Below are 26,098 nucleotides of genomic sequence, written 5' to 3'. Positions count from 1 at the left end.
TATAGGCACACACATACAAATGTAATAACTTTTATGAAAATAGTTATCCAAATAATGTTTTCTATAATTTGTCTTGTGGGTGGGGAGAGGGCAGGGTCTTACACTGCAGTCTAGGCTGGCTTGGAACTCATTATGTAGCCCAGGTTAGCCTCCAACCTGTGGCAATCCTTCTGCATCAGTCCCTCAGTGTTGGCAATACCAGTGTGAGCCGCTACACCTGACTATGGCTGTGACTTCTGTTTTGATTCAGTGATGATTTCAGTAATTACCCAAATTATATGTGCAGTTGCATAATACTGTGGAGAGCTCTTCTCTGAAAATGCTCAAATTATCTCATTTGGTGGATATTTGGATAAGGTTTTAAAGGTTGAGCAGTGCTGGTATATGTAGGACCATTTTTTTGAGAGTGTATACTGAGACTTGGCTATGTTAAATTTTACCAGGTAACAGTGATTTATGTGCCAGAATTTCATCCTGACTTAATGTTGTTAACACAATATCAGTCGTTGGATTTTACCAATGAAGACCCAGGAGCCAGATGTTGGGGTGAAAGCCTGCCAGCTCTGAGAGGCAGAGAAAGCACCCAGCTGACCTTCCTCCTCGGCTGATATCCCAAGAGGGATTCCTCCTTCTCCATGCAGTTTCAAAAATTTCTCAAACTGAATCTCCTTTCTACTTCCTGTGCATCTCTCTGTCTGTTCTGACTTCCTCTTACTCTGTTTTTCTGTTTTGTTTTGTTTTTTTTTTTCTGTGTTTACTTCCTATCAACTGGTTGCTTGCTCTGCCTCTTGATCTGTGGTTGACTTCATTTAATCCTGTTTATAATATTTAAAGCAGAAAGCTCTTAGATTAAAGGTGTGTGTGAGGGCTGAGCCACTCCACAGGTAGAAACAGGTTTTTCCAGGAAGCAACACAAACTGGGAGTTCACAGTGTGAACAGATATACTGAACAAATATACTGCAACAGTATCAGATTAGCATTACATTTCAAATTCTTACTTACTACCACTTCTTTAATTATTTAGTTTCTTAATTTCTGCTAGTCTGGTGTGGGTTTTTTTTTTTTTTTGTTTTGTTTTTTTACGATTTTTTTTCCTGAGTTAGTGTACATTGTTTTTGATCTCCCTCCCTCCCTTCTTCCTTCCTCTTCTCTCTCTCTCTCTCTCTCTCTCTCTCTCTCTCTCATTTGGTTTTTTGAGACAGTGTTTCTCTGTGTAGCCCTGGCTGAACTGGGACTCTGTTGACCAGGCTGTCCTCAAACTTGGAGATCTGCATGCCTGTTGCTTGAGTGCTGGGATTAAAGGCATATGTCACCAGCACCTGGCTTGGTTTTTATTTTTACTGTGCAGCTTCACATTGACCTTTGCATTTTTAGCATCAGATATATTTCATGCGCTTATCCACCACTAGGAAGAAAAAAAAAATCTATGGCAGAATTAGAAAAATAATGAGGTTCATAGTTACCTCCTCATTGCCTGAATTCAGTGTTTTCTCATCCCCTTATATTTAGCCTTTATTCTCTTTGTAATGTGTTGCTTAACCCACATGTACATTTATTTACAGATGTGCATATATTATTGGCTACATTTTACATATGAAAGAGAACATTCAGGTTTTTTTATTCTGATATTGTGTGGTCTTGCTTAATACTACACATTTTAAATCCATCTATTTTCCTGCAATTTTTTAGCTTCATATATATATATATATATATATATATATATATATATATATACATACATACACATACATACATACATACATACATATACATGAATGATGGGCAGCTGTGTTAATTTCTATTCTTTATTATAGTGAACAAAGCAGCAGTAATGATGACATACAGATATCTCTATAGAAGGGAATGGAGTTCTTAGTATATGTGCCAAGGAGTAAGATAGTTGAGTCATTGTAGTTTTTTAAGTTTTTGAGAAATCTCCAAACTGTTTTCTACAGCAGCTGTATTAGTTTGCACCCCTATCAACAGTGAATGGAGTACTTCCCCTTCACAACCTCTCCATTTTGTGTGAGATTTGTTGAACCCTATTCTTTTTGGAGTGAGACAGTCTCAAAGGAGTTCTAATTTGCATTTCCCTGATGGCTAGGGATATTGAGTGATTTTAAAAATAGTTATTGGCCATTTTTAATTTTTTTAAAACACCGTTCATTCTTTGTTATTTTTTATTCCCTTGGTATGTAATTTCCACAATTCTTAGTAAATTCTAGATACAGCCCTTTGTCTGAAGCATAGCTGATAAATATTTTCTCCCATTTTGTAGACTGTTAATCCTGCTGATTGTTTTCTTTGCTGTACAGAAATTTAATTTTCATGCAGTCCCATCTTTTGATACTTAGAGTTAGTTCCTGTATTGTTGGTATTCTGTTTAAAAGTTCTTGCTTACCCCTGTATCTTGAAAGCTATATCCTTTTGTTTTCTTTTAATGGTGTTTTAATATGGCTGCATGTTCCATTATTGGTATGTTAAAATTAGATGAACTAATTCCTTTAACATATTATCTTATCTGTCGGGTTTTCAGGACAGGGTTTCTCTATGTAGCCTTGGCTGCCCTGGACTTGCTTTGTAGAACATGCTGGCCTTGAACTCACAGTAGTCTGCCTGCCTTGCCTCTCTCTCCCTGAGTGCTGGGATTGCAGGTGTGTGCTTGGTTCCTCACACATTTTAATTTTTCTCTGGTTCTTCTATTGATTGGTGAAAGCCTATTGGAATGTGTTTGGTAAAACAAACTTACTTCCTGTATCCAGTGGCAGTCAACACAGGACTTCCCTGACCCCATAAGATTTAAAAACTTTTTCCTACCAGCAAACAATTAATTCTTCAAAAACAGACAACAACTGGTTGTCCTATGAATAACTTCTGACATTATATCTAGAGAAAGCCTTAGATTTCTCTGGTTGAGTACCAGTCTTCAAATTTTTTTCCATTTTGGGATGCCTGTCAGAAGCCCTTGCTTGTTACACATTGCTTCTAAATATGTGATTCCCACAGCTTTTTTCTTGGGTTCAGTTAATTTACTAAAGGAAAGGGCTTAGAGCTGGGCACAGTGGCAGGCAATCAGTTAGAGGCTTCCCTTTAACTTAGAACCTGGATCTCCTGATCATTACTTTGTAGTTACTTATGATCTTCTAGGGTGGAGAAGAAAGCAGGCAGTTTAAAGATGTCATGCTTACTTTTGGAGGCTGGGTTGTGTGTAGGCTTGATGCTGGATGTTTGGACACCAGACACTGGCCATTCTAAAGGGTTGTTTGGCTTGTTCTGGTAAATAAAGCACTAAAGATCTCTTCTTTCCCCATCTCTACCCTTTTACTTTTAGAATCAGGTATGAAATGATTTAGTGAAGAGCTGATATTATTCACTATAGGAAATCGCCCTCATATAGTTGGAAGCCAACTTTTGTGCAGTGACTTGGTTTTGCTTGTCTTTTTCTATTTTATAATACACAACTTTATTTTATCTAGATTTTTATGTTCAGCTTTATTCTGTTAAATTCATTAAATCATTTATTATTTAGTTATTTTAAATACTGTTGGTCCATCTATGTAAAAACATGTTCTTTGTTGGTGGTGGTTTTTTTTTGTTTGTTTGTTTTTCTAGACAGCGGGTTTTGTGTGTGTGTGTGTGTGTGTGTGTGTGTGTGTGTTGTTTTGGCTAGTCTGGACTTGCTTTGTAGACCAGGCTGGCCAAGAACTTACAGAGATCTGCCTGCATCTGCTTCCCCGAGTGCTGGGAAAATGTACACATTCTTAAAATAGTCAGAAGAATCGACTTAGTCACTTTAAATAGTTATTTAGTGAAGTATATTTTCATAACATACAGATATTTCCAAAATTCAAAAACATCACTGAGTGGTGTGAACATGCAAGACATTATAACCTTTCCGTAAACAATTTTAAGATGAGTCAGTCTGTCCTCTATTTATTCATTCATATATTAAAATTTTGCACAATGAAATTTCTCATTCCTTAGATGTTGGTTTTATTTTCAGTGTTCTAGTTGCTGTTATTTTATACCTGTCAATGACAAGGCTGCCTATTTTGAAATTTGAATGATTTATTTGAATACAGAAAGCTATTAGAGTAGAAGATTCAAATAAGGCTTTTGTGACAGGCTGGCCTCCCCCCCTTCCTCCTTTTTTTTTTTTTGTAAAAATTTGAGGTATTGCCTTTCAAAGAATCAATTATGGAACTTTTTTTTTTTTTTTTTTTCTTCCTAGGACTTGGTTGAAAGAAGTAAATGAACATTTTAACTTGGTAAAGATAGGATAGTAAAAAGGGGTAACAGTATCTTTTGTTTCAGGACAAGAGGTTCTCAACTTTTGAATTGTTGCAAGCCCCACAGGGATCAAATATCGTATACCCTGCATATCAGATATTTATATTAGGTTTCATAACAGTAGCAAAATGAAATAATTTAATGGTTGGGGGTCATAGCATGAAGAACTATATTAAAAGGGTCGCAGCATTAGGAAGGTTGAGAACCACTTTTAGGAATTCAATCGTGTATAGTAGTTGTAAAGTTTGAAATGAAAGAGGTACACTTTGGTATCTTTTAATTACAGTGTCTTATAGTAATTTGTTTTGTTTTTCTAGAGAGGATCTGACGAGCTACTCTCAGGCAGTGTTCTTAGTAGTCCCAACTCTAATATGAGTGGCATGGTAGTTACAGGTAAGTGTTGCTGTCTTAGCAGCCTTCATTTACCATTTTCCAGGGCAGAATGTTAAAGCTAAAGCATAATTTATGTCAGAATAGCTTTTGTTTTAAAAACTGAAATTGGTAATTCTTGTGGGCAAGTAGTGTTTCTAAGTCTGATTCAGTTTACTTAGCTGTTACTATGATGTAGGGACTGAGGTCAAGCTCTCACACATGCCAGCAAAATACACTGCCACTGAGTCGTACCCCAGTCCTACAGTTTTCCTTCCTTTATTTTTAACTATGGTTTTTTTATTTTAAAAAAATTGTTTTCTTCGTTTATAATTGACTAAGAAATTCTAGACATTTGTTAAAGTTTGACATTTTACTAAATATACATTACTACAATGATCAAATCTGGGTTGTATACTTACCTAGATCCTGTAGTTAATACTTTCAAAAGCCTTAATTTCTTTTTCTCCCTTTACTCTCTCCATTCTCTTTCTCTTTTTTTGATAGTCGCTCACTGTTGTCCAGGCTGGCCTTTACCTCCTGGGCTCAGCTGGGCATACTAGTTTCTCTGTGTTAGTCTCCCATATAGTTGGGACTCTCAGCACCTCAGACTAACTCAGTTTTAATAACTTTCTTTTTAATTAAAAAAAATAATAAACTGTTCTCATATGACTTGTTTTTACACTTTTCTTATATTTTTAATTTTTGTGTTTATGTGTCACCAATCTTTAATTGTTATTTTATATCACAAACCCTATTGCCTATAATGTACATAAAAATCTAAAGTTGACCTACACAGTTGTCTTCTGTGTTGTTTCATTCTTAATTGCTCTAATAACATTTTAATGAATTTCCATTTTGTTATCTACTTACAAATTTAAGATATTTATTTAATCTCCATAGTTAGAGCTTTTCTTGGGTAAGTCTGAATTAATCTTTTATGTCTGAAGAAGAAATACATAGTAATCCTAGACTTTAGTTTTATGACTGATAAGACTATGTTTTGGGTATTTATTATTATCATTATTGCTATAATTAGATTATTTTTTCTTAAAACTACATTTTACACCTATTTTCTGAAACCATTTTTTTTTAATAAAGATCACAAAAGGATGAACACATTTCTTTCAGTTAACTTTTTATTTTGATTTACACTTGGATTTGCACATATACAGTCCTAGTGTTTCAGTTAACTAAAAATGGTAAAGTGTATGCTAGCTGCAGCATGATGATGTGAAGCTGAATATTTTGTATATATTATTTTTTTTATATAACAGTTATAAAACAAAGGCCATGATTCTGATAAACAGACAGGTTCAGATGTCTGCAACTCTGATTTGTCAGGTTTTTTATTTATAACAGATAGTAATTGGTACTAGGAATGTTTCAAAAGTTAATATTTAGAGCTATTCATGAGTAACTGTAGTAGTCTTGACTATTTTTCCAGTCGTCTCCCAAATGCACAAACCAAGGTTTATTGTTGGAATTAAGGAAAAGAAAGTATAAACTTGAATGAAAGGAAATAAATGCCTCTGAGTCTCCTCTTACTCTGGTTTTCTGCTTTGTTGAAGTACCTTGCTGCCACAACTACACAGATAAAGGAGAGAGGCTTAGGCTTCACTGGACCACAAAAACTCATTGTGATTCTAAACATGTAGGGCTTGGGGACCTGGATCCTGAATAAAAGAAAGTTTTGCAAATGTAGGCAGACAGAACTTGGTGTGGGGGTCATATCAGAATTTTAGATAATAGCTGAGTTGCATTTGTACAGGTCGAAACTTTACAATATATATCAGGAATTGCTTTACTTCAGGGCTGAGAGCAACATGGTGATCTCATAGTCTGAACAGTGCTCTGAGACATTAGAGTTTTAAGAAGTTAGATGTAGTCATCTTTCCGGGTGCCCTCAACTTAAAATTTGAATACCAAAAAGCCTGGATCTTTAATAAAATATTTTCTAGTAACTGCCATTTGTTTAAGAAACTGAAAGTCTAACATGACAGGATGTGAAGGCTTTATCTGTAATTGATTCCCTACTTAAATATCTGTATTTATATTACATAAATATTATATATTATTTGTATGTATAACCACCCTTAAGGAAGACAGGGTTAAATCTTCTGTATCTGTCATCCATAATATCAGTAGCCTACAATCAAAATTTACAAAATTTTTGAAGAGAGAGGAAAATAACCTAGAGAATAAAGTGTTCAGTAGAAGACTTCTAAAATGTCTAGCTAGGAGAATTAGTATGCAAAGACAATAAACATTAAGTTTAAAGGAAAAAAAAATTGGAATAATAACTGAAAAGAGAATGAAATGTCTTTAGATAATGAACTTTTATTTTAAAAAGCATAAACGTATTCTGCTTGAACAATAGAATATTTGAAATGGAAATTTTGCTTAAGATCAACAACAGAAAAATGGTTACTAAACTTTCATAAAAACAAGTTAAATTTATTGACTGCCAAAGAAAAAAGTATGCTTACTCATATTTGGATTTCTGGATAGTAATTAGGGATAATGGAACAGTGTGTTTATGCACATATATATGTACACACATGTATATCTATATTTGAAATAGAAATTACTGAATATTTCTGAGTTTGTGCTAAACATGAACTTAGAGTTCTAAGAAACTCAGTAAGGCCTGCTCCCCCCTCCTTTATTGCATTACTTTGAAAAACAAACACGGACTGAGGCACAGAGTAGCCAAATAATTGAAAACTAATAATAAATGTAATAGACATTTAACAAGAATCACAATAAAAGAATACAAGCTGACCTTTTAAAATTTAATAAAATGACGATAACTAAAAACTCAGAGCTGCTAGGAAATGGCAAATGTAAATAATTCTGTGGGGATCAGGAATTGGGAAAGTGGGGTGAGTAGCAACGGAGCCCATTCAGAATCCCAGGAATCAGACTCCAGAGACCAGACTCAAGGTGCAGGTCTAACTTTATTGTTCAGAGTAAAAGCCTTTATATGATTGAAGGGTCAATCAGACCATCCCATGCTAGCCTTAAGCACCGATAATAATCGTTCAGGTTGGTGCAACTATAAGGAAATAATGGGGGCAAGGTCACTTTAGGAGACTTCTGTAAAGAAGTGGGAAAGCATTCACCGCCCTAGCCTCCGATCCATTTTGAGACTTCACTAATGTGATAGGCGTCCCTAGCGGATCAACACTGTGTGCAGTGGATCAGGATCTTTTAAGGAGACATAGGAACTGCTGACTCACCAATTTCTATGGGTCTCAATAAGGCTTGTCTTGACACTCCCCAAAGGTTATCCTTCTACTTTAATTTCAGGTTAAAAATCTCCAGTAGGAAGCTTTAGTGTTTGTTGATTTTGGAGGTGTATATAATTGTTATGCCATATATGGAAAAATATAAGTAAAACTACAATTACTATGGCATAAACAAACTACTGGATGAAAACAAAGTGTTGAGTTTGGAAGCCACATCCTGGAAGAAATGTTCAAGATCAGACAGGGTAACTATATCTACTCTGATGGTATTTATAGCCATTATCTCCTGATGGAGCTTATGAAGGAGAGAAAGGAAGGATGTATTCCAGGTCCCTTCTATATAGTGGCGCTGGAGCTGTGTGACACTTTTTTGTTAAGGTGTGTTTGATATTGAGTGAAACAAATAGCGTATACCTAGGATTGCAGACAACATGTACAAGATTCCATAAATTACTGACCTCTTGTAGCAGACCCACTTGATAGTGAAGTTAAGGACCCCCAACTGAAGAAGGTGATAAACTTGTACTTGTTTGTCAAGAGCAGAGGCAGTAAATGTAGACATGTTACTTAGGCTGTCTGTGGTCTGAACAGAGTTTCGTAAAGCAGTTGCTGCTCTAGTGGTGGCCGCAGCTATAGTAAGGCCTGTTACAAAAGCAGCAAACTGTGATATAGACAACAGAACTTAACTTTTTGCTAGTAGGAATACTAAATTAGACAGTTGTTTGGGAAGACTTACTTTGTGTTTTCTTATAAAATTAAAGGAGTTGTACTTCTTCCTAGTTAAAGGGGATGAAAACAATATCAAGGTAGGGCAGAAAACAAACCTGAATACAAACGTTTATAGCAAAACATGGAAAATACTGAAATGTTCTTCAGTAGGTAAATGGACACAGTTGTGGTAAATTCAGGAGGTAAACTATCAAGCTATGAAAAACTGGGGATTAATCTTAAGTGCTTTTTATATGAAAGATCCAGTCCAAAATCTGATTTACCATGTTGCTCTAACTGATATGCTGGTAAAACCATGGTGGTACTTGAAACTAAAGTAGTTGTGAAGGTAGGTTGAAATACAGCAGACATCTTGGGCAGGGGCTAGACTATATATTGTATTATAATGATGTACCTTCATTGTACATTTGTCAAAACTTACGTGACATAAAGATTGTACTCCAAAGGATCTAACAAATACACTGCTCTAGTGGAGAATGTTGATAATGGAGGAAAGTATATACATTTATGGGGGAAGAAAGTATATGAAAAATATTTGTTTTCTAAGTTTTGCTGTGAATCAATGCCCTGGATTTAGAAACAAGTTCTCACTACTGTTCTAGAGTCAGGTTTACAAAGACAGGTTATTGGGGTTGGGGATTTAGCTCAGTGGTAGAGCACTTGCGACCTCGGGTTCAGTCCTCAGCTCCAGGGGGTGGGGGGGAGGAGCAAGACAAAAATAACAAAGACAGGTTACTGATAAAAGGATAGAAAGTTCTATTTCGTGCAAACAGAAAACCTACTAAAGTTTGATTTTATTGATGTGAGAGCATAAAATTTTAGCTAAGTATTAACATATATAGAAAACCTAGTTCATATTTATCAAAAATCTTAATATTATTGAACTGTTGGAATAACCTTAACAGGACATGAAAAGCATGACAAGCACAATGCTAGCTGTACTGTGAGAAAAACATCTTGCAGGAATTTATGGACAGTTACCTCTCTCTCCCTGGATTACTTCTTGAACTGTGACCCAATACCTGACATGAAGCAACTTACAGGAGGGTTATTTTTTCTTATACTTTTAAGAAGGGACAGAGTCTACTGGGACAGGAAAGACATGGTGGCACAGTATTGGTAGCAGGTCACACTGGGTCTATGGTCAGTAAGTAAAGAGAAATGAGCACTGGTTCTTAACTTGGGTTTTCTTTTGTTCCTTTGGTACTCCAGCTATAGTACAATGCCACCCCATTCATCCTGGGTCTTTTCATCTAACATTTTTTGGGAATTATCCCGTTGTACCCTAGTATACAACGTGTGTTTCCACGGTGATTTTAAATCCAGTCAAATTCCCAAACTGAACCACTAATACTCTGTACATAAAAGATACAATAGAGAATTAGAACAGTGGCTCTGTTACTGGCTTAAAGCCATGTTGATAAGACTATACCAGGAAATTATAGAGCAACCTGTAAGTGTATATATAAAGGATGCTCATCATGATACAGTATATTCTGGGTCATAAAATAGCTCAGTAAATTTCACGTGATTGGAAGAGGTCTAGTAAGGGAGGGTTAATAGTTCCCAGTTACTGCTGGGGCGTGTTCCATAAAGGGTGGTCCAGAAAATTGGTAGACTCAAAGATGAAGAGGCTTATTTTAGTTTGTAAACAGAGTCCCTTGCCTTAATGTGAAGGTCATTTGTAGTAAACTATAGGAGAGCTTAAGAATGTTTTAAAGGAAGCAGCAATTTTAGATAAACAGTTGTGAGGATTATATTTGCAATAGAAGCCAGAGCAACATGATTCTTTCACAGAGTCCAGTAATGACATTACTCACCTTACTCATTAAGATGTTGATGTTAGATTGAAATAGGAAATAGGTTTTTACTTTAGAGAAGTGTTGGAGTAGAAATAGTTTTAAAGCTTCATTTGTTTGACTTTTTTAAAGTAGAAATTGTTCTGAAAGTACCTCAGGATTGAGTAATATATGATAAATGGTGTGCTCAGAGACTTCTGGGGTTCCAAGGTAGCTCCGCATATATAGACATTGGCTGCCAACCCATTTGATTCCTGGGTCCCATATGGTAGAACGCTGACTTTGGCAAGTTGTCCTCAGACTTTCACATGTACACCATGGCATTGTAAAATATTTAACATTTATTTTAAAATGTATCCATGAATAAATTAGCATGTAAAAGGGTTTTTCATGATAGTTGAAGTCTTAGTATACTTGAAGTATCTAGTAAATTATCACCAACTGATTGGTGTAGAAATGCCTTTCATAATTCTGTATGAAATACTTAATCTATAGGCATCTGTAATTACAGAGTGTTTTTCTTTTTTGGTGAAACTTTGTAATGAAGATAGATTTGGTTTTTGGAATGGATGCTACTGGTCTACTTTAATGGTACAAAAGTACATAATTTGAACTCGTGGGTTTTTTTGTTGTTGTTGTTGTTCTGTTTTACTATTTATTCTTAATAAGCTTCTACTGTGTTCAATATAAAGTAAATATTACTATATTCATTTAACATAGAAAAATCCTCTATAGAGCTAACTTCTAGCTGTTTATAGATTTAGGGTTGTGGCTTTGGAATGTATCCCTTTTGGCTAAAGGGATTAAGTGGTAATATACTTAGTTCTTTAGTCATTGGACAGTTTCAGAATAAAATAGAATTTTAATATTTTTGCTAGTTATTCTACATAGACTAGGTATATGGCTTGATGGTAACTAACTAATTGATGGTTTAATGATCTCTTTTGAAACACTAATTTTATTTTATTTTTTAAATTTACAAATACTTGCCTATGTTTTAAGGTTATGTTTAACTTTTCATAGAAATCAATATATTTTTCTTCCTGATATAAAGAATATTTCTGAATTTCTTTCAGCCAACGGTAATGATAGTAAGAAATTTAAAGGAGAAGATAAAATGGATGGGGCACCCTCTCGTGTACTTCATATCCGAAAGTTACCTGGTGAAGTGACTGAAACGGAAGTTATTGCTTTAGGTTTACCTTTTGGTAAGGTGACTAACATCCTTATGCTGAAAGGAAAAAATCAGGTATGGTTTTACAAGTATTGCTCACATCTTAAACCTTAGATTACAGAGGATAGGAATGGTCTGTCACTTAAAGAGGGAATTAATTTTCTGACAAAATTTAAAATTCTTGCACAGTTTTTTGGCTTGTATTTTTTTAAATAGCAGAAACCAGGGACACTAGTGGCATCTATAGCTTGAGTTTACCTCTCTGGTGGCATAGTAGAAATCTGGCTTAAATTTGGGTACTCATTCAGGGACAGTAGCCATAGGATCCAGGTGTATTAAACATAGCATTCTATTCTCAAATTTCTAATGACTAATGATTCTATTTAGAGGAATTTATGAACAGTATATTCTCTAAAATAGAGCTAATGTTATAATTCTAGCCATTTAAAATTTTTCCCTTTATGTTTTCCAAATGAGATCTCTAGGGTAATAATAATAAAATTTTGGTGCTAGAAGATGTTTCTTTTCTTTAGTTTTTGTTAAAAAAAAAAAAAGAAAGAAAAACAGACTTATGGGGTGTAGTAAACCATTAAATTAGCTCTAATTATATATTTAAAATTAAGAGATTTCTAAGATATTTTATTATTTTCAAAATATGTAATGTTTATGGCTCTGTGCATGTGAATGGAAGTACCTACCATAGCCAAAGTGTCACATTTTAGGAATTGTAGTGTAAAGTACCTGTGAGACATAGTAAGTAGGTATATTTCAGGGTTTGGTCTTGAGTCCTCTGGAAAAGCAAAGTGGTCCTAAGAACTGTCTCTTCCAGTCCTTCAGTAAATGTCAATGAGAGTTATATTGTAGGCAGTTTTAACTAGCAGACTAGATTACATAGATACTTGCGTAGTTTGAGTTAAAAATGGTAATTTTTATTTAAATTTAATTCATGGTATTTTTCTAAACTCATTTTTCAGGCATTTTTGGAACTGGCAACAGAGGAAGCAGCTATTACTATGGTTAATTACTATTCTGCTGTGACACCTCATCTTCGTAACCAACCGATTTATATCCAGTACTCCAATCACAAAGAACTAAAGACAGACAATACATTAAACCAAGTAAGTGTGTATAGGTATATAAATAATATGGCTGATAGCATCTTAAGACTAATACTTAGAAAATAATTTTTCTGTGTACATTTTTGTTTCTATTTAGTTTATGTGTGTACATATTAAGTATTCACTTATAAAAATATGTGGCTTTCTCATTTTCATGGTGTCAATTATTATTAAATTAGTTTTATTATTTTAAAGGCTTTGTCAGATTTCTATTTCTTCTTACAGGCTTAAAGTTAGTTTTGAATATGGGAATTGGGGCTGAGGGTTAGTTGAACATGCTTGAGTCCCTGGCAAGTAACTGTATTCACAGCTAGAAGCTAGATACAAGAGAGGAGGGGAAATATGTGGGGTGGGGAGGCTGGAGAGACTATTGGTGAGATACAACTTGTTAAGATACAACTGTACTGCTTCACTGCTTAAACTTAAGTTAGGAAATGCAGTGCCTCTGATTATTCTTGGTGTTCTTTCATTATGAAAGTTTTTATTTTCCCTTTTCTAATGATGTGTTAATTTCCTTGAGAAAAACTAAGAATGAAGAATATGAGAATGTTGGCTTTTAAGATATGGTACAGAAGATATTTAATGTTAGAATGGCATAAGAATGCTTTTAGACCAAAACATGGTAAAGTGCTGTATTGGTCTAAGAACTTTTATTTTCTTTAGCAATGCTTCTAAAGGGTACAGTATGTAGTTGCTTTTAGTGAGATTATCATTTAGTGTAGTGCTCTGGATGGATTAAATCCAAGGCCTTGAACATGGCTGTTTGAGCGTTCTATCACTGGGCTATGCCTCTATCTTCAAAGATTCAAAGGAAAGAAGTATATGAAAAGGGGAACAAAAATGGGGAGTCTCTAGATGTATAATTTTAAATAGGGATGATTACTTAAAGCCCCGTATAAAGGGAAATTTGGAATCACGAATTCCAAAGTGGTTAGGCAATAAATCACTTACTCTAGTCTGCTTGATTACACACATAAGGATTGTTCAAATTAAGTCAGGTTTTTAATTTTTGAAAGCCCTTCTGTCTTTTTGGTCATTTTTTATGTAATGGTTTGGCAAAACAAACAAAAAAAACAACTTTGCAGTTCTTTGAGGATTCTTAGTACAGTTTTATTTTTAAAATAGCTTAGCAGAGTTTGAATGATGCTTCCTTCGGTTTTACCTTTAGTTTATCTTGTTCTTATTCTCCTTTCTTGCTCTTTATTCATATTTGAGAATGGACAAATAGAATTTTGTTAGACTGACATAATTTCCCCCAGGTTAAAATAAAGAGCAATTGGATGCCAAGTTAGTCCCCTCTCTCTAACCTCCAAATGCCAGAGGCATTTATTAAGCTAACAAATGTGCCTCTGAGGACTTTAGATTCTTTTTAGGAATGGTTTTGTTGTTTTTAGTGTTGAGGTGATGAGTCAGAGGCAAGAACTGAGTCGCTTGTTCATTACCTAGAGTTTCTATTAATGTGTGCTTGTGCTCTGTCTTCCTGTCTTGTGAACCTTCCAGTTGCTGCTCTGATTCCTGTTTGTGTGTGTGTGTGTGTGTGTGTGTGTGTGTTTGTGTTTGTTGTTGTTGCCAGTATAAATCCCAGCTTGCTGTGTATTTCCACTCATTTTTTTTTCTGTTTCCGGAATTTGATAAAAACTATTCTCAGCCTAATGTTTAGTATTTGCTACATTTTTATTCACTTGTAGTTATTTTAATATTTCATATTAAGAAAAGGAAGTAAATATGTGTTTAGCTATGAACTCTTTTAAAACAATTTGTTAAATCACTGAGTTCTGTCATTTTATTCATAATTACCTATAGGTAATTACTTTTCTCTGTTCCTTGCTACTTCTGTCACTTAGATGACACAACTGTTTATGTTGATTCCCACCTACAAAGTTATTTTGCATGTTTGTGTTTGGTAAAGGTCCAGACCACCTATTGTTTGCATCTTCTCCCTTATGGCCATTTATTTGCCTTTACTTCTATCCCAAAAGTAATGATGAGTAGGTTCTCTAACTGGATGAGATTTTTCTTGCTTGATGTCTTTTGTTACCACTGTGCTCTCACCTATAGAAGGAATGCTGATAGACCAGTCTGGGCTATATATAGATAAGATAAAGACTTATCTATAAACAAATAGAAAAGACACCTAATAGCAGGAGTAAATTTTGGAGTAAATTTGCAAGGATGCTTGAATACTCATATAGGTTACTAGAATGTACATTGTTATAGAGTCATTTTTTGAAAACAGAAATAATCTCAAGTTGAACATATGCATATTCTGTACTTAACTGCACTCCTAATTATGTGGTTGAGAAAACATATATGTAAATAAAAAGATACACCAAAAAAAAAAACAAAAACAAAACACGGAGCAACCGTTTCATTGTAGTAGTCCAAATATACAGAAAGAGTTGTGTTATATTCATGGCTACAAAAGAATGAACAAGCTCTGTGTATCTGCAAAGCATAGGTGTACATTATAAAATGGTGTTTCTTGAAAGAAGCCAGATCAAAGTAGAACACAGGTGTTGTGATTCTATTTCTTTAGCTGGGAGAAGGCATGGCTCTGATTTCTGACACATTTATAGTGTTCTAGGTTTTTTATTTTTTGTGCTTGGTTGATATTTTTTTTTTTAGACAGGTCCTATTTGTAGTGTTTTACTGAGGTCTTTTTCCAGCATTTGAGTCCTGTGTATATATAATATTTTGAAAACTTAAAAATCTAGATTTTTAAACTGTTTCATGTATTAAAACAAAGTTGTTACTGCTACTATGAGAAATATTGTCAAGCTAAAAAAGATGTTAATGAATAAACATGGAATTGATACCATAGAAGAAAGTCTTCTTATATAGATAGGATAATATATACTTTGTATAGATTTTTATCTCTGAACAGATAGTCACAGTCTGTATTATTAAGGGGATTGGTACAATAAAGGAAACTTGGGTGACAACGTTGCAGGGAAAACTTCAGCTTTTGTGTCTACTGAGTTTTATGCTGTGATATTGTGGTTCCTACCTTTAACAGACACTTGAATTTAGAACAGATGTTAGTTGTGATATTTAATGCTGTCATTGTAGATAAATTTTTGTAGGGAAATGTTGCTCTTGAGGTCTTTTTTGTTTTTCATAGTATTAAAATATCAATTAATTATTATCTTAACATGCTGTTTCATTTGTTGTCCTTGTGCTGATATATGCAATTTATGGTTTATATTATTAATTAGCATTTAAATGCTGTTTATTTAGATGTGTGTTGACTTTTTGAATTTTAGGCCTCATGATCCCTGGTTTTTCTTCTTTATTCTCATAAGCATATTCTTTTGTATTTTTCTCTTCCTTTATCCCTTAGATCTACTTATATTATTTATCTGCCAATAAAGATTTGTCAAACCATTAAGATAATTTAAAAGTTAATTAATGGTGCATTTTGCAATATTGGTTCTGTGTTATTTGCCATAAAATACACTGACTATAATACCATTCATAATATATCTGAAAATGTTCCTGACAGTTACACTAGCGATAACATTAATCTCTGATCAGAATTCTATGCTATTCTAGTTAGTTAGTTAGTTAGTTAGTTAGTTAGTTAGTTAGTTAGTTAGTTAGTTAGTTAGTTAGTTAGTTTGTTTGTTTGTTTTTGATTCTTGGTTTTTCGAGACAGGTTTCTCTTTGTAGCCTTGGCTGTCCTGGACTCTTTGTAGACCAGAATGGCCTCTTAACTCACAGAGATCCACCTGCTTCTGCCTCTACTAGTGTTGGGATTGCAGGCATGCGCCACCGTGCCTGGCTCTGATCAGAATATTTTATAGTATTAGTACGGAGAAGACTTGTTTTTATCCCCTGTGTCCATTTGTTAAGATTATGTTAGAAATAAGCTTAATCATAATTTTGTCTGTGATTAGATCATAATGAAAGATGACTTGTAGTCCCTTTCTAACAGTGTACTCATTTCATAGAGTGAATAATCTGAAGTTAAAGTTTTATTATTCTGTAAGTTTCTCTTTGAACTGTTTCTGGTTATAAACATCTATCCAAGTACATGAGATTCTTTCAAAATAAGTGGCATTGTCTATCTGTGTCAGCATTGGTGGCAGAGTGCTTAGGGAATTATTTTGAAAAAGAGACAGTAGTATAACATGTAACAAAGTGTAAGTATAAACAATGGATGTGTCACTAACTATTTGTCTGTCAATTTCAGCGTGCTCAAGTAGTTCTTCAAGCTGTGACAGCTGTCCAGACAGCAAATACACCTCTTAGTGGCACTACAGTCAGTGAAAGTGCAGTGACTCCAGCCCAGAGTCCAGTACTTAGAATAATTATTGACAATATGTACTACCCTGTAACACTTGATGTCCTTCACCAAGTAAGTGTAATGTAATTTACAGAATTGCTTATAGCTTGAAGAAATAACATAGTAGGTAATAATGCCTTAATTTTAATTTTTCACAGATATTTTCCAAGTTTGGTGCTGTATTGAAGATAATCACATTTACAAAAAATAACCAGTTTCAGGCTTTGCTGCAGTATGGTGATCCAGTAAATGCTCAACAAGCAAAACTAGTAAGTTTGAGCCACTTTAAATAGTGATGTGTTTTTCATTGATTTGAGTATTAATTTAACTTAGAACTCATTTTAAGAATAATTAAGTGATAGTCATCTGTAAGTTTAGTTCAGCTACTTGAAGATAGATACTGCAGATTCTGATCAGCTCTAGTTACATTGTATCTTACACAGTTTTTAAAGAATTTAAGATAGCTTTTGTTTGTGTTTTCTTTAAATATAGTTTCTGAGTCTGCTTTTTAGTCGTATCATTCATTTTTAGATATGGAAGGTAAGAATGTAGAGAACTAAAATTTCTCCTTGTCATGATGCCATTGAAAACACATAAAACCCTTTGCTTTTGAATGCCTAAATCCTTCTGTATAATTTATTTAATTTTGTTTTTACTGTTTAACTTCTTTTGCCATAGTATCTCATTATTTCATTACTAAATTATTAAAAATTCACATTGACTTTAATGTTATGAAGCTATTAAATCAGCTCTTTATCTTAGCCTTACCTAATTTTTTACTTTTAATTGTTTTGTTTTTGTACTATTTGTGTTCTCTAATATTTCATTAATTTCTCTGGGTCAAGATTAGCCATATGAAAGCGCGACCAGTTTTATATTGTTTCATTTCCTTTCGCATAAAGTAGCATATTTGGCCAGTATAAATGTTTCAAAATTTAAAAAAAAAGTTATAGAGGTAAAATGGCATAATTGTAATACAGTGTCTCTTCACTTTCTTCATATAAAACTATGTTAAGATTTAAAGAGGTACATTATCAGCTTTTCAGGTATTTCAGTTTAACCTACTTGTTCTCCTGTTATATAATATTTTACTATGCTCTCCTTTTCAGACACCAGTTAACTATTAGAATTCTTTCTTGCCCAAAATAATTCTTCACATGCTTTGCCTCCCAACTTTGGAAAGTCTTTATATTTATTGAGATATCAAAAATGAATGTGGTATGAGATTATAGTCTTAGAAATTACTGGAAACTGATTTTTTATGGCATTTTCCACACTGTCAAATGTATTTGTAAATGATGCACATTTTTTTATGTGTATTATATATTTGTTTGTTGACTTGTGCCTGTTTTCTAGAGGAAAATATTGACAAAGGATCAGTGAATAGGAGTTTGATTAGGATTTAATCTACATTTGTTACAGAAAAATATAGTTGATGTGTATATCTTTTCTGAAGCAGTCTTTATTTAAAATTATGATAAACTGTTACAACTGTTTTATATGTGTGTGCACAGATAAGCATCTGACCCTGTTTGTATTTACATATGCTTAACTGAAGTTTTCTGTACAGAAATCTAAAGTGATAATTTTAATAATTTTAATTGTATATACTTTCTTAAGTACACATTCTGGTAGTTGAACCTTTTAGAGAGGAAACGTTATTCATTTTACACACTTCCTTGCCCTATTTTCTCTACCGATCTACAATCTTCATGCCTATATCAAGGGTATACCTAGAGAATATTATATAGTATCATATCATCTGACAATTGAAAATGTTATACTTTTTTTTGAGTGTCATCAGAAAGTAGTCATTTTTCCTCGAAAATGATTTCACATTTTTTTAGTCAGCAGTACTCTGACACAGTACCAGAGACTGCACTTTACTCAGTGTCTCTCCTCCCCTCATTTGTCAAAATCTGTTTTAAAAGTCAGACAGGAATTCTAGTACTTTCTAGCAAAATCTAACACTTATATCTATCTTTAGATATATATACCTTTTTATGCTTCATTACCTATCTAGTATCAGTATAGAATCTATAGATCTATAGATCTCATTCTTTGCTACCTACCTCAGGTTATATTAATAATAATGGCATAATTGTCTTCTCTACTTTGACTTTTATTTTTCCATTTTGACTGCTTATCACCAGGATTTCAAATATACTCAAACTTATAGTTAATTGACTTCAGATCTTGCTGATTGTGCTGCTGTGCATGTCTCTCTATCTTCCATTCTTCTTCTCTGTTTTCATTTGTAATCAGACTTTATACGAAAGCTGTTAACTGCTTATATCTTTTCAGTCTTCCTCATTTCTCTGTCTAGCGTAATTTGGTTTTTATCTCTAGTTACCTAACCTACCCTTCAAAGTGTAAGTAGTGGTCATTTCAGTAGTACAATTTCAGTATTAGTTTTCAGTCTTTATCTTGCTTAACCTGTAGGTAATGATTGACACTGTGAACCCCACTTTCTTAATTTTTTTCCTGGTTTCTGACATTTCTGTGTTTCTAGATTTCTCCTACCTCTTTGGTTGTCTTTTCCCCTTTCAACACTCTTTTTCTATTTGGCAGACTTCTACTTACACAACTTAAAATTATCTTTGGTGTTTACATTAACTTTTCTAGCCCAGAATTTAACTAAAAGACCCAGACTAGGAATCCAGCCAATCATTGTACACTTTCAAACTTAAACTGTTCTCATTTCAGCTTGGGGTACCTAGTGTTCTCTTTGTCTATAGTACAAGATACCAACATCATTCTCATTAACAAACCAGAACTTGGAATTATAACTTTTGCCTTCCATCCTATTTCCAGATACTGATTCTGATTACTGAATTCCTATTTGTTTATCCTTGCTCAAACATTTTTCTCTGTTTTTTTTTTTTTTTTTTTTTTTTTTGCTTATGTCAATGTGCAGAATCACCTGTTTGTAGCTATAGTTTATGTTAATGCTGATGCGATACAAAGTTTTGTGCTTAAAAACAGCAATGCTGTAAATTTTCTTTTTAGTTTTAATTGTACATAATAGGCTTAAAACATTTTAATACCTGTATTTAATATATATTTAATCATATACATTTTTACTCCCTTTCTTGTTCCTGTTTATTCCTTTCTCATATTAGTCCCCTTTCTACTTCATGTCAACCTGTATGTGTGTATGTGTGTGTACGTATGTATGAGCATACCACTGAGTATCATTGAGATCACTTACAGGAGTATGTGTAAGGGATTATTACAGTAGCCATGGGTCTTAGTTACTTTTTGCTTGTTGTGAACAGACACTATGACCAAGGCAACTTATAAGAGACTTTGTTGGAGTCCTTATCCTTATCATTTCCAACAGTTCCCACTAACTGGGGATGAAGGATTCAAACATGAGTCTATGAGGGTCGTTCTCAAACCACCAAAGGAGGGAACTTCCCAGTGCCTACACTACTGAAGAAAATGTCTTTCCCTTGTAGTCATAAGTACCTGTATATTCTCACTACCCTCTTTCTGTTTGATGAAACGTAGGCATGTCAAGTCTTCAATAGATCTTGTTCAGGTAATTACAAATGCTGAGCACTCAGTGCAAGGTTTTGTCATGCCCAGAAGACGGTTTCAGTAACACTTCATCCCTTCTGCTGGCTCTTATATTCTATGATGGTCCCTGAGCCTTTGAGGGAGTGTCTCTGTAGTAACTGTTGCTTAATGCCGAAAGAAGTTTCTCTAAGCCAGAGGTGGCACTAACACTTTTATGAACATAAATATTTAGAAGGCAGTTAGAAAACATCATATTCACTTGGTAATGATAAGAATTTTTGACACAAACTCATTTTATGCAGAACAACCTGAGCTGCTGGTCCTTGACCAACAGTTGAGTAGCACTGGTCTGGTCTAAGCCATCAAGACATCATTGTTGTAAGTAATAATTAATATTTACTAATATCTTTTAGTAAAGCTGCTGTTAATCCTAAACAGCTGTATAACCAAATCACCACACAGAGACTGGGTTTATTTGGTTAACCTAGTATACAATGCTGAGCAATAGTTAGATCCTCTTAAACCTCCAAGCCCTCATAGTTTCCTAACATTTAGATTTCCCACATTATACTTGCTTTTAGTGATATATTAGGTCCAGTCCATCTCTCCAGGTAGTTCCAAGATCTCCTCCCAGCTTGGCTCTCCTCACTCTGCCCCCGTCCTCCGTCCTCTTTTTTTTCTCACTCATTTCCTGCCCTCTGGCTCCTCCCCTCTCCTTACGCAACATTGTGGCTAGTTACTTTATTTTGGCTTGTTTACACAAAGTTGAGACAGGATGCTTAGAATAATGCAGTATCCAGATTGAAACCAGAAAGTGAAGGGGGGTGGGGATCAGTATTTGAATGAACAAGGGTAAGGTGTATACATTTCAAAAGAACATTATGCCAACACATCATCCTCTTGTAGATATCTACATCAGTCTCAAGGTACTTGGCTGAAACCTGCCACCTCTGGATCTTAGGCCATTCCCAGTAATTTCCACAGGCTACATGATGATTTCAACTTAGTCATATTATTTACTTTACTAATGTCCTTCAGTGACTACCCTTTATCCTTATGATAAAGCCTGTAGTCATTAGTGTGGTTTAGGAGAGTAAATGTTTGCTTGTTTCTCGTCTCATTTCCTCCTTTTTCATTTGTGTCAAACTTTTTAAAATACTTAGTAGATATGCTTTCTCTGATCTTTGAGGTTTACAGTGTGCTATTCCATTTTTGTTTTTCTCTTCATTTTTTTATTCCTTTTTTTTTTTTTTAAACCAAATATAAGCTTAGAAATTTCTTTATGGAGACCTCTTTCCATACTATGCTTTGAATTAGGTAAGCTTTTTATAATTATCTCTTAGAGAACTATGTTTTATGTTAGTATGAGTGGACACTTCATCTACTTTGTTCTCTGTTGCATTGACATTTGAGGTGATAAACTGAAGCCATAATAACAGTCCTAATTATCATAAAGTAATGGTCTTCATATTTTTGTAAGAAAACTCATACAGTATACTGGGAAAGCAAAGATACTCTCTGCATTGGCTTCTTAATAACAATTTTAAAATTGGAAGGTGTAAAACTGAGGCATGTAAATACCCCAGCTTTAAATGTTTTTGCAACAAAGTTAAACAACAATGCGTGAGTAGCAAATGTCATTTTGTTTTTGTTATTTGAAATATATGAAGAGTTAATGTCTTGTAGACACTAGGTAATGATGCTATGACATCTAGAATCTTTTTCCTCTTGTCATCTTGTTTTAGCATACTTGTGGGGTTACATTTTAGCTTTTATTGAGACAGCAATAGTAAAACTGAGATTGTTGTGTAGTACTCAGCTCATGTCCTTCAGTCCTTACAAAGCACTCACACCAGATGTTCTAAGAGACCTTTCTGATGGTACTTTGTAGACAGTTTGCTTGAACTTGCTTAATACTTCCTTTCAGTTTTTATGTTATGCATTCCACATTCATAGGAATTCATAATGGATCAGTATTTTTAAAAGAATTCCACATAATCTATTAATATGGAGTTTTATGTTACAATCCAACTTTATATTTTTAAATTTTTTCCAATTTTATATTTTTTATGTTAGTAATTTTCCTCACTTTTTAAAAGTAAGAAGATAGTAAGATATTCAGAGAATTTGGAATTTTGGAGTCTCCCTGAAGCACCTAATTCTTACGCCCAGAAGCGTCTTACTGCAGCAAGTTACATATAAGTAATGCCCTTGAAGTATCTGCATATTAAATCATTATACTGTTTTAATTGTATGTTCTATTTTAACATTTTCTTGATTTTTATGCTTTTGTTTTCGCTATAAAAATTTCTGACTTACTATTTTTACTTAGTGTATAAATTTTCATTGAAAATAGGAACATTTGAGAAGCTTTTCCTTGCTTTATCTTGAACTTTAACTGCCAGTAATCTTTGCTCCAGCCAGATCATTGCATTCCTGGTGGCTGCATCCATCTCAGAACTGGTGTCTGTATTGCTATTCTTTTTTGGGATTGTAAATACAGCTTGAAATGAAGCTTGCATAAATTTTTTAGCATGAATTTTCTTTCTCTCTTACAATCACCGTACTTCATTCAACTTTTGAAAAATATCTGGATTCCTGTTTTCTTCTTCTTTGTTCCACACAATTATAATTTAAATGATGTCTGATTGTTTCTCCAGCTCTTCCCAGTCTATGTGTAACTGTGTGTCTTTCACCCGCATACAGATATTTTCTAAAAGTTAAAGTTGAAACTATCAAAGATTCCTAGATGGTGTTGTAATAATTGTTATATTGATTGTGGGTAATTTGTCATTTACCCTAATATTGCATTAAAATAACACTTTCAAAAGTCTATGGTAGATTTAGTAATTTTCTGTTAGTACTATTAGCATTAACTTAGGAATGGTGACTCAGGGCAGCTCTATGAGATATTTTCTCTTTGATAATATTTAAAGTTACCTAGTTGTAAAGTTTTGCTACTCATAAACTGGTAGACATTTGCATCATTGATACTCAGTGCCAGATAGATTGCATAGAAGTCACGAATTCTGTCACGTAACTCACATTCACCTGACAGGAATGCCTTTACTTACTCTGAATACTCTACCGTCAGGAATGCCTATTCTAGTAGTGTGTTATATGCTTCCAGAGGAGGCTGATGGATTATTTTACAGTAAATTGTTGATAGAGTTGATATATTTGGTTTCTACTTATATATGTGGTATATATTCTTTTATGTGATGGTTTGCTTCATCCAAATGTAATTTAAGTTATAATGTGTATGAAATGCCTGTAAGTTAGTTTTTACCAGCCCTGTGATCTTCTGGTGTGAAGCTTTTTTGCTGCTTTTCTGCTCAGTAAATAGCTGTAAATTTCTGTTTATTGAGGGGAAAGAATTATTGTTCCAGAGAGTAAGAGCATTTTAATGTTTTAATTTCAAGCTTTATATACTTAAGCAACTACAGAAATTTACTTTTTAAATTAAAAAGACATTTTTATTTTTTTGATGAAAAGTAATGCTATGTTTTTGTTTTCATTTATGTTTTTTTATTATATCTTGTTGAACTAGAAATGATGCACGGCAGCAAAAATCATAGTAGTAAGATAGTTAATAATAAATCATGATAAACGTTGACATGTATGATTCTATATTTAATTCCTTCAGTAACCATCTTTTAAAGCTTGGTGGGCCTTTTCCGTTCTATTTTTTATACAGATACTCAGAGTAAAATAGTGGTCTAACAATGATGTACTTAAGTCTAGGCTTTTATTTCTAGGCAGCACTCCTTTTATTCCAGAAACTTCTGGAATGATATATTGGCCTTTCTAAATTACATCAAGATAATTCTTATTCAGGTCAAACATTTCATTTTAAGGAAGTGCTTGTTTTTGCTTCATTTCACGGGAATTGTTATTAATATCTTGGGGCTACATTTAGTTGTATGAGGAGGTTTCATAGTGTGGCACCCAGAAGTAGTTATATCAAGTCATTAATATCATAAATAAAATGTGCGTATAACATATTGTTCAAATGAGTAAATACTGTTAGGGCTCACTGTATGTGACTATTACCAGTTGTTTTTATTTTTTAGAGCTGCTTACAACTTTATTTTATTAAAAAGTGTTAGCATTGGTAATAAAAAGGTATTTTAGAGTTAAGTAGCATTTCCTATTTAGTAGAACACATTGAGAACAGAAGTAGCATGGCTTGATGTATGAAATTTCAATCCTTTTCCTATTTTTCCTAACTTTCAGATTTAAGATGCCTGATAACATTTTATTCACTTTCACAGGCCCTAGATGGTCAAAATATTTATAATGCTTGCTGTACCCTGAGGATTGATTTTTCCAAACTTGTGAATTTGAATGTAAAATACAACAATGATAAAAGTAGGGATTATACACGACCTGATCTTCCCTCTGGAGATGGCCAGCCTGCATTAGACCCAGCTATTGCTGCAGCATTTGCCAAGGAGACATCCCTTTTAGGTATGATTTTTACTGTCTGTACCACCTTTCTTCCATTGTTCAGTGGGAAAGTGCCTGTTTAAACTACTGTAAGTATAATTAATCTTCTATTTTGAACATGAAGAAATTATGTTCATATTTTATAAGTTTTGTTTTTGTTCAGAAGGTTGTGTGAATTCCATTACAAGGAAGCCTTTAACTTCCTAAGTATAATTAAAAGTATATTTCTTTTACCTTTTTAATTACCTAACTTTTCTCTCATGCAACTCTTAAAACAAAAGAAGAAAAACTGGAATAAAAAAGAATGTTGTTTATTAAAATATGTATGCTTCACATTTCATGCCCTGTCTAAGCCTACGGCATTTATGCCTACTTGTTTGGGTTAATATGCAGAAATAAAAAAGTATTAACAAAGATAAAAATAAGAGTGTGTGTACATGGAATTTTTGTTTTGGTTTGGTTTTTTGCCTGTTTGAGACAGAGTTTTCCCTGTGTAGCCTTTGCTGTCCTGGAATCTCTTTGTAGACCAGGCTGGCCTTGAGCTCACAGAGATTGGCCTTCATCTGCCTCCCCAAGTACATGGAATTTTTAGAAATATCCTGTACCATAAATTTTGAGAAATTGTAAATGAGGATTTTTCTATAAAATGTATATCGCTCTTCCTTTGGTCTTTGTTATTTATTTTTTATCTTACCTTACCATGGATTTGTGCTACTAATGCACAATACAGTGTAAAAATAAGTAACTGGAAGTTGATGGACTGGAGATTGGGGGGAGAAATATAAGTTAGAATAAGCAAACTGATTTATAATGTCAAAATTTAGTAGTTTTCTTGATTTTTTTTTTTTTTTTTTTGGTTTGGGAATTTTAATTTTGTGATTTGCAATACTATATGTTTTTTTTTTTATGTTTGGATGTTTTCCCTGCATGTATGTTTGTATAACACATGTCTGCAATGCCTGTGAAGGGTAGAAAAGGGCACCATGGCACCATATTCTCTGAAACTGAAGTTTATAGACAGTTGCTAGCTGCCAAATGAGTTTGGGTCCCAGAACCCAAATCCATGTTCTCTGCAAGAGCAACAAGGGCTCTTGGCCTCTTAGCCATCTTT

General features: G+C 33.8%; 1 protein-coding gene across 4 annotated transcripts in view; it reads left to right on the top strand.

Annotated features, from left to right (window-relative positions):
* Ptbp2 (polypyrimidine tract binding protein 2) overlaps positions 1 to 26,098 on the top strand; it is a 58,237-nt gene that overhangs the window by 12,243 nt on the left and 19,896 nt on the right. For all 4 annotated transcript variants that reach the window (XM_055628169.1, XM_055628170.1, XM_055628171.1 and 1 more), the window contains exons 3-8: positions 4,609 to 4,684; positions 11,516 to 11,688; positions 12,588 to 12,731; positions 16,924 to 17,088; positions 17,175 to 17,285; positions 24,813 to 25,008. In XM_055628169.1, the coding sequence (XP_055484144.1) occupies positions 4,609 to 4,684; positions 11,516 to 11,688; positions 12,588 to 12,731; positions 16,924 to 17,088; positions 17,175 to 17,285; positions 24,813 to 25,008 (865 nt within the window). The remainder of the gene's footprint in view (positions 1 to 4,608; positions 4,685 to 11,515; positions 11,689 to 12,587; positions 12,732 to 16,923; positions 17,089 to 17,174; positions 17,286 to 24,812; positions 25,009 to 26,098) is intronic.

This window comes from Psammomys obesus, unplaced genomic scaffold (assembly GCF_907164565.1).
Source record: "Psammomys obesus unplaced genomic scaffold, mPsaObe1.curated_primary_1811, whole genome shotgun sequence".
Taxonomy (NCBI): domain Eukaryota; kingdom Metazoa; phylum Chordata; class Mammalia; order Rodentia; family Muridae; genus Psammomys; species Psammomys obesus.
The sequence above is the reverse complement of the archived record's forward strand: the minus strand, read 5'-3'. Positions and strand labels throughout refer to the sequence as shown.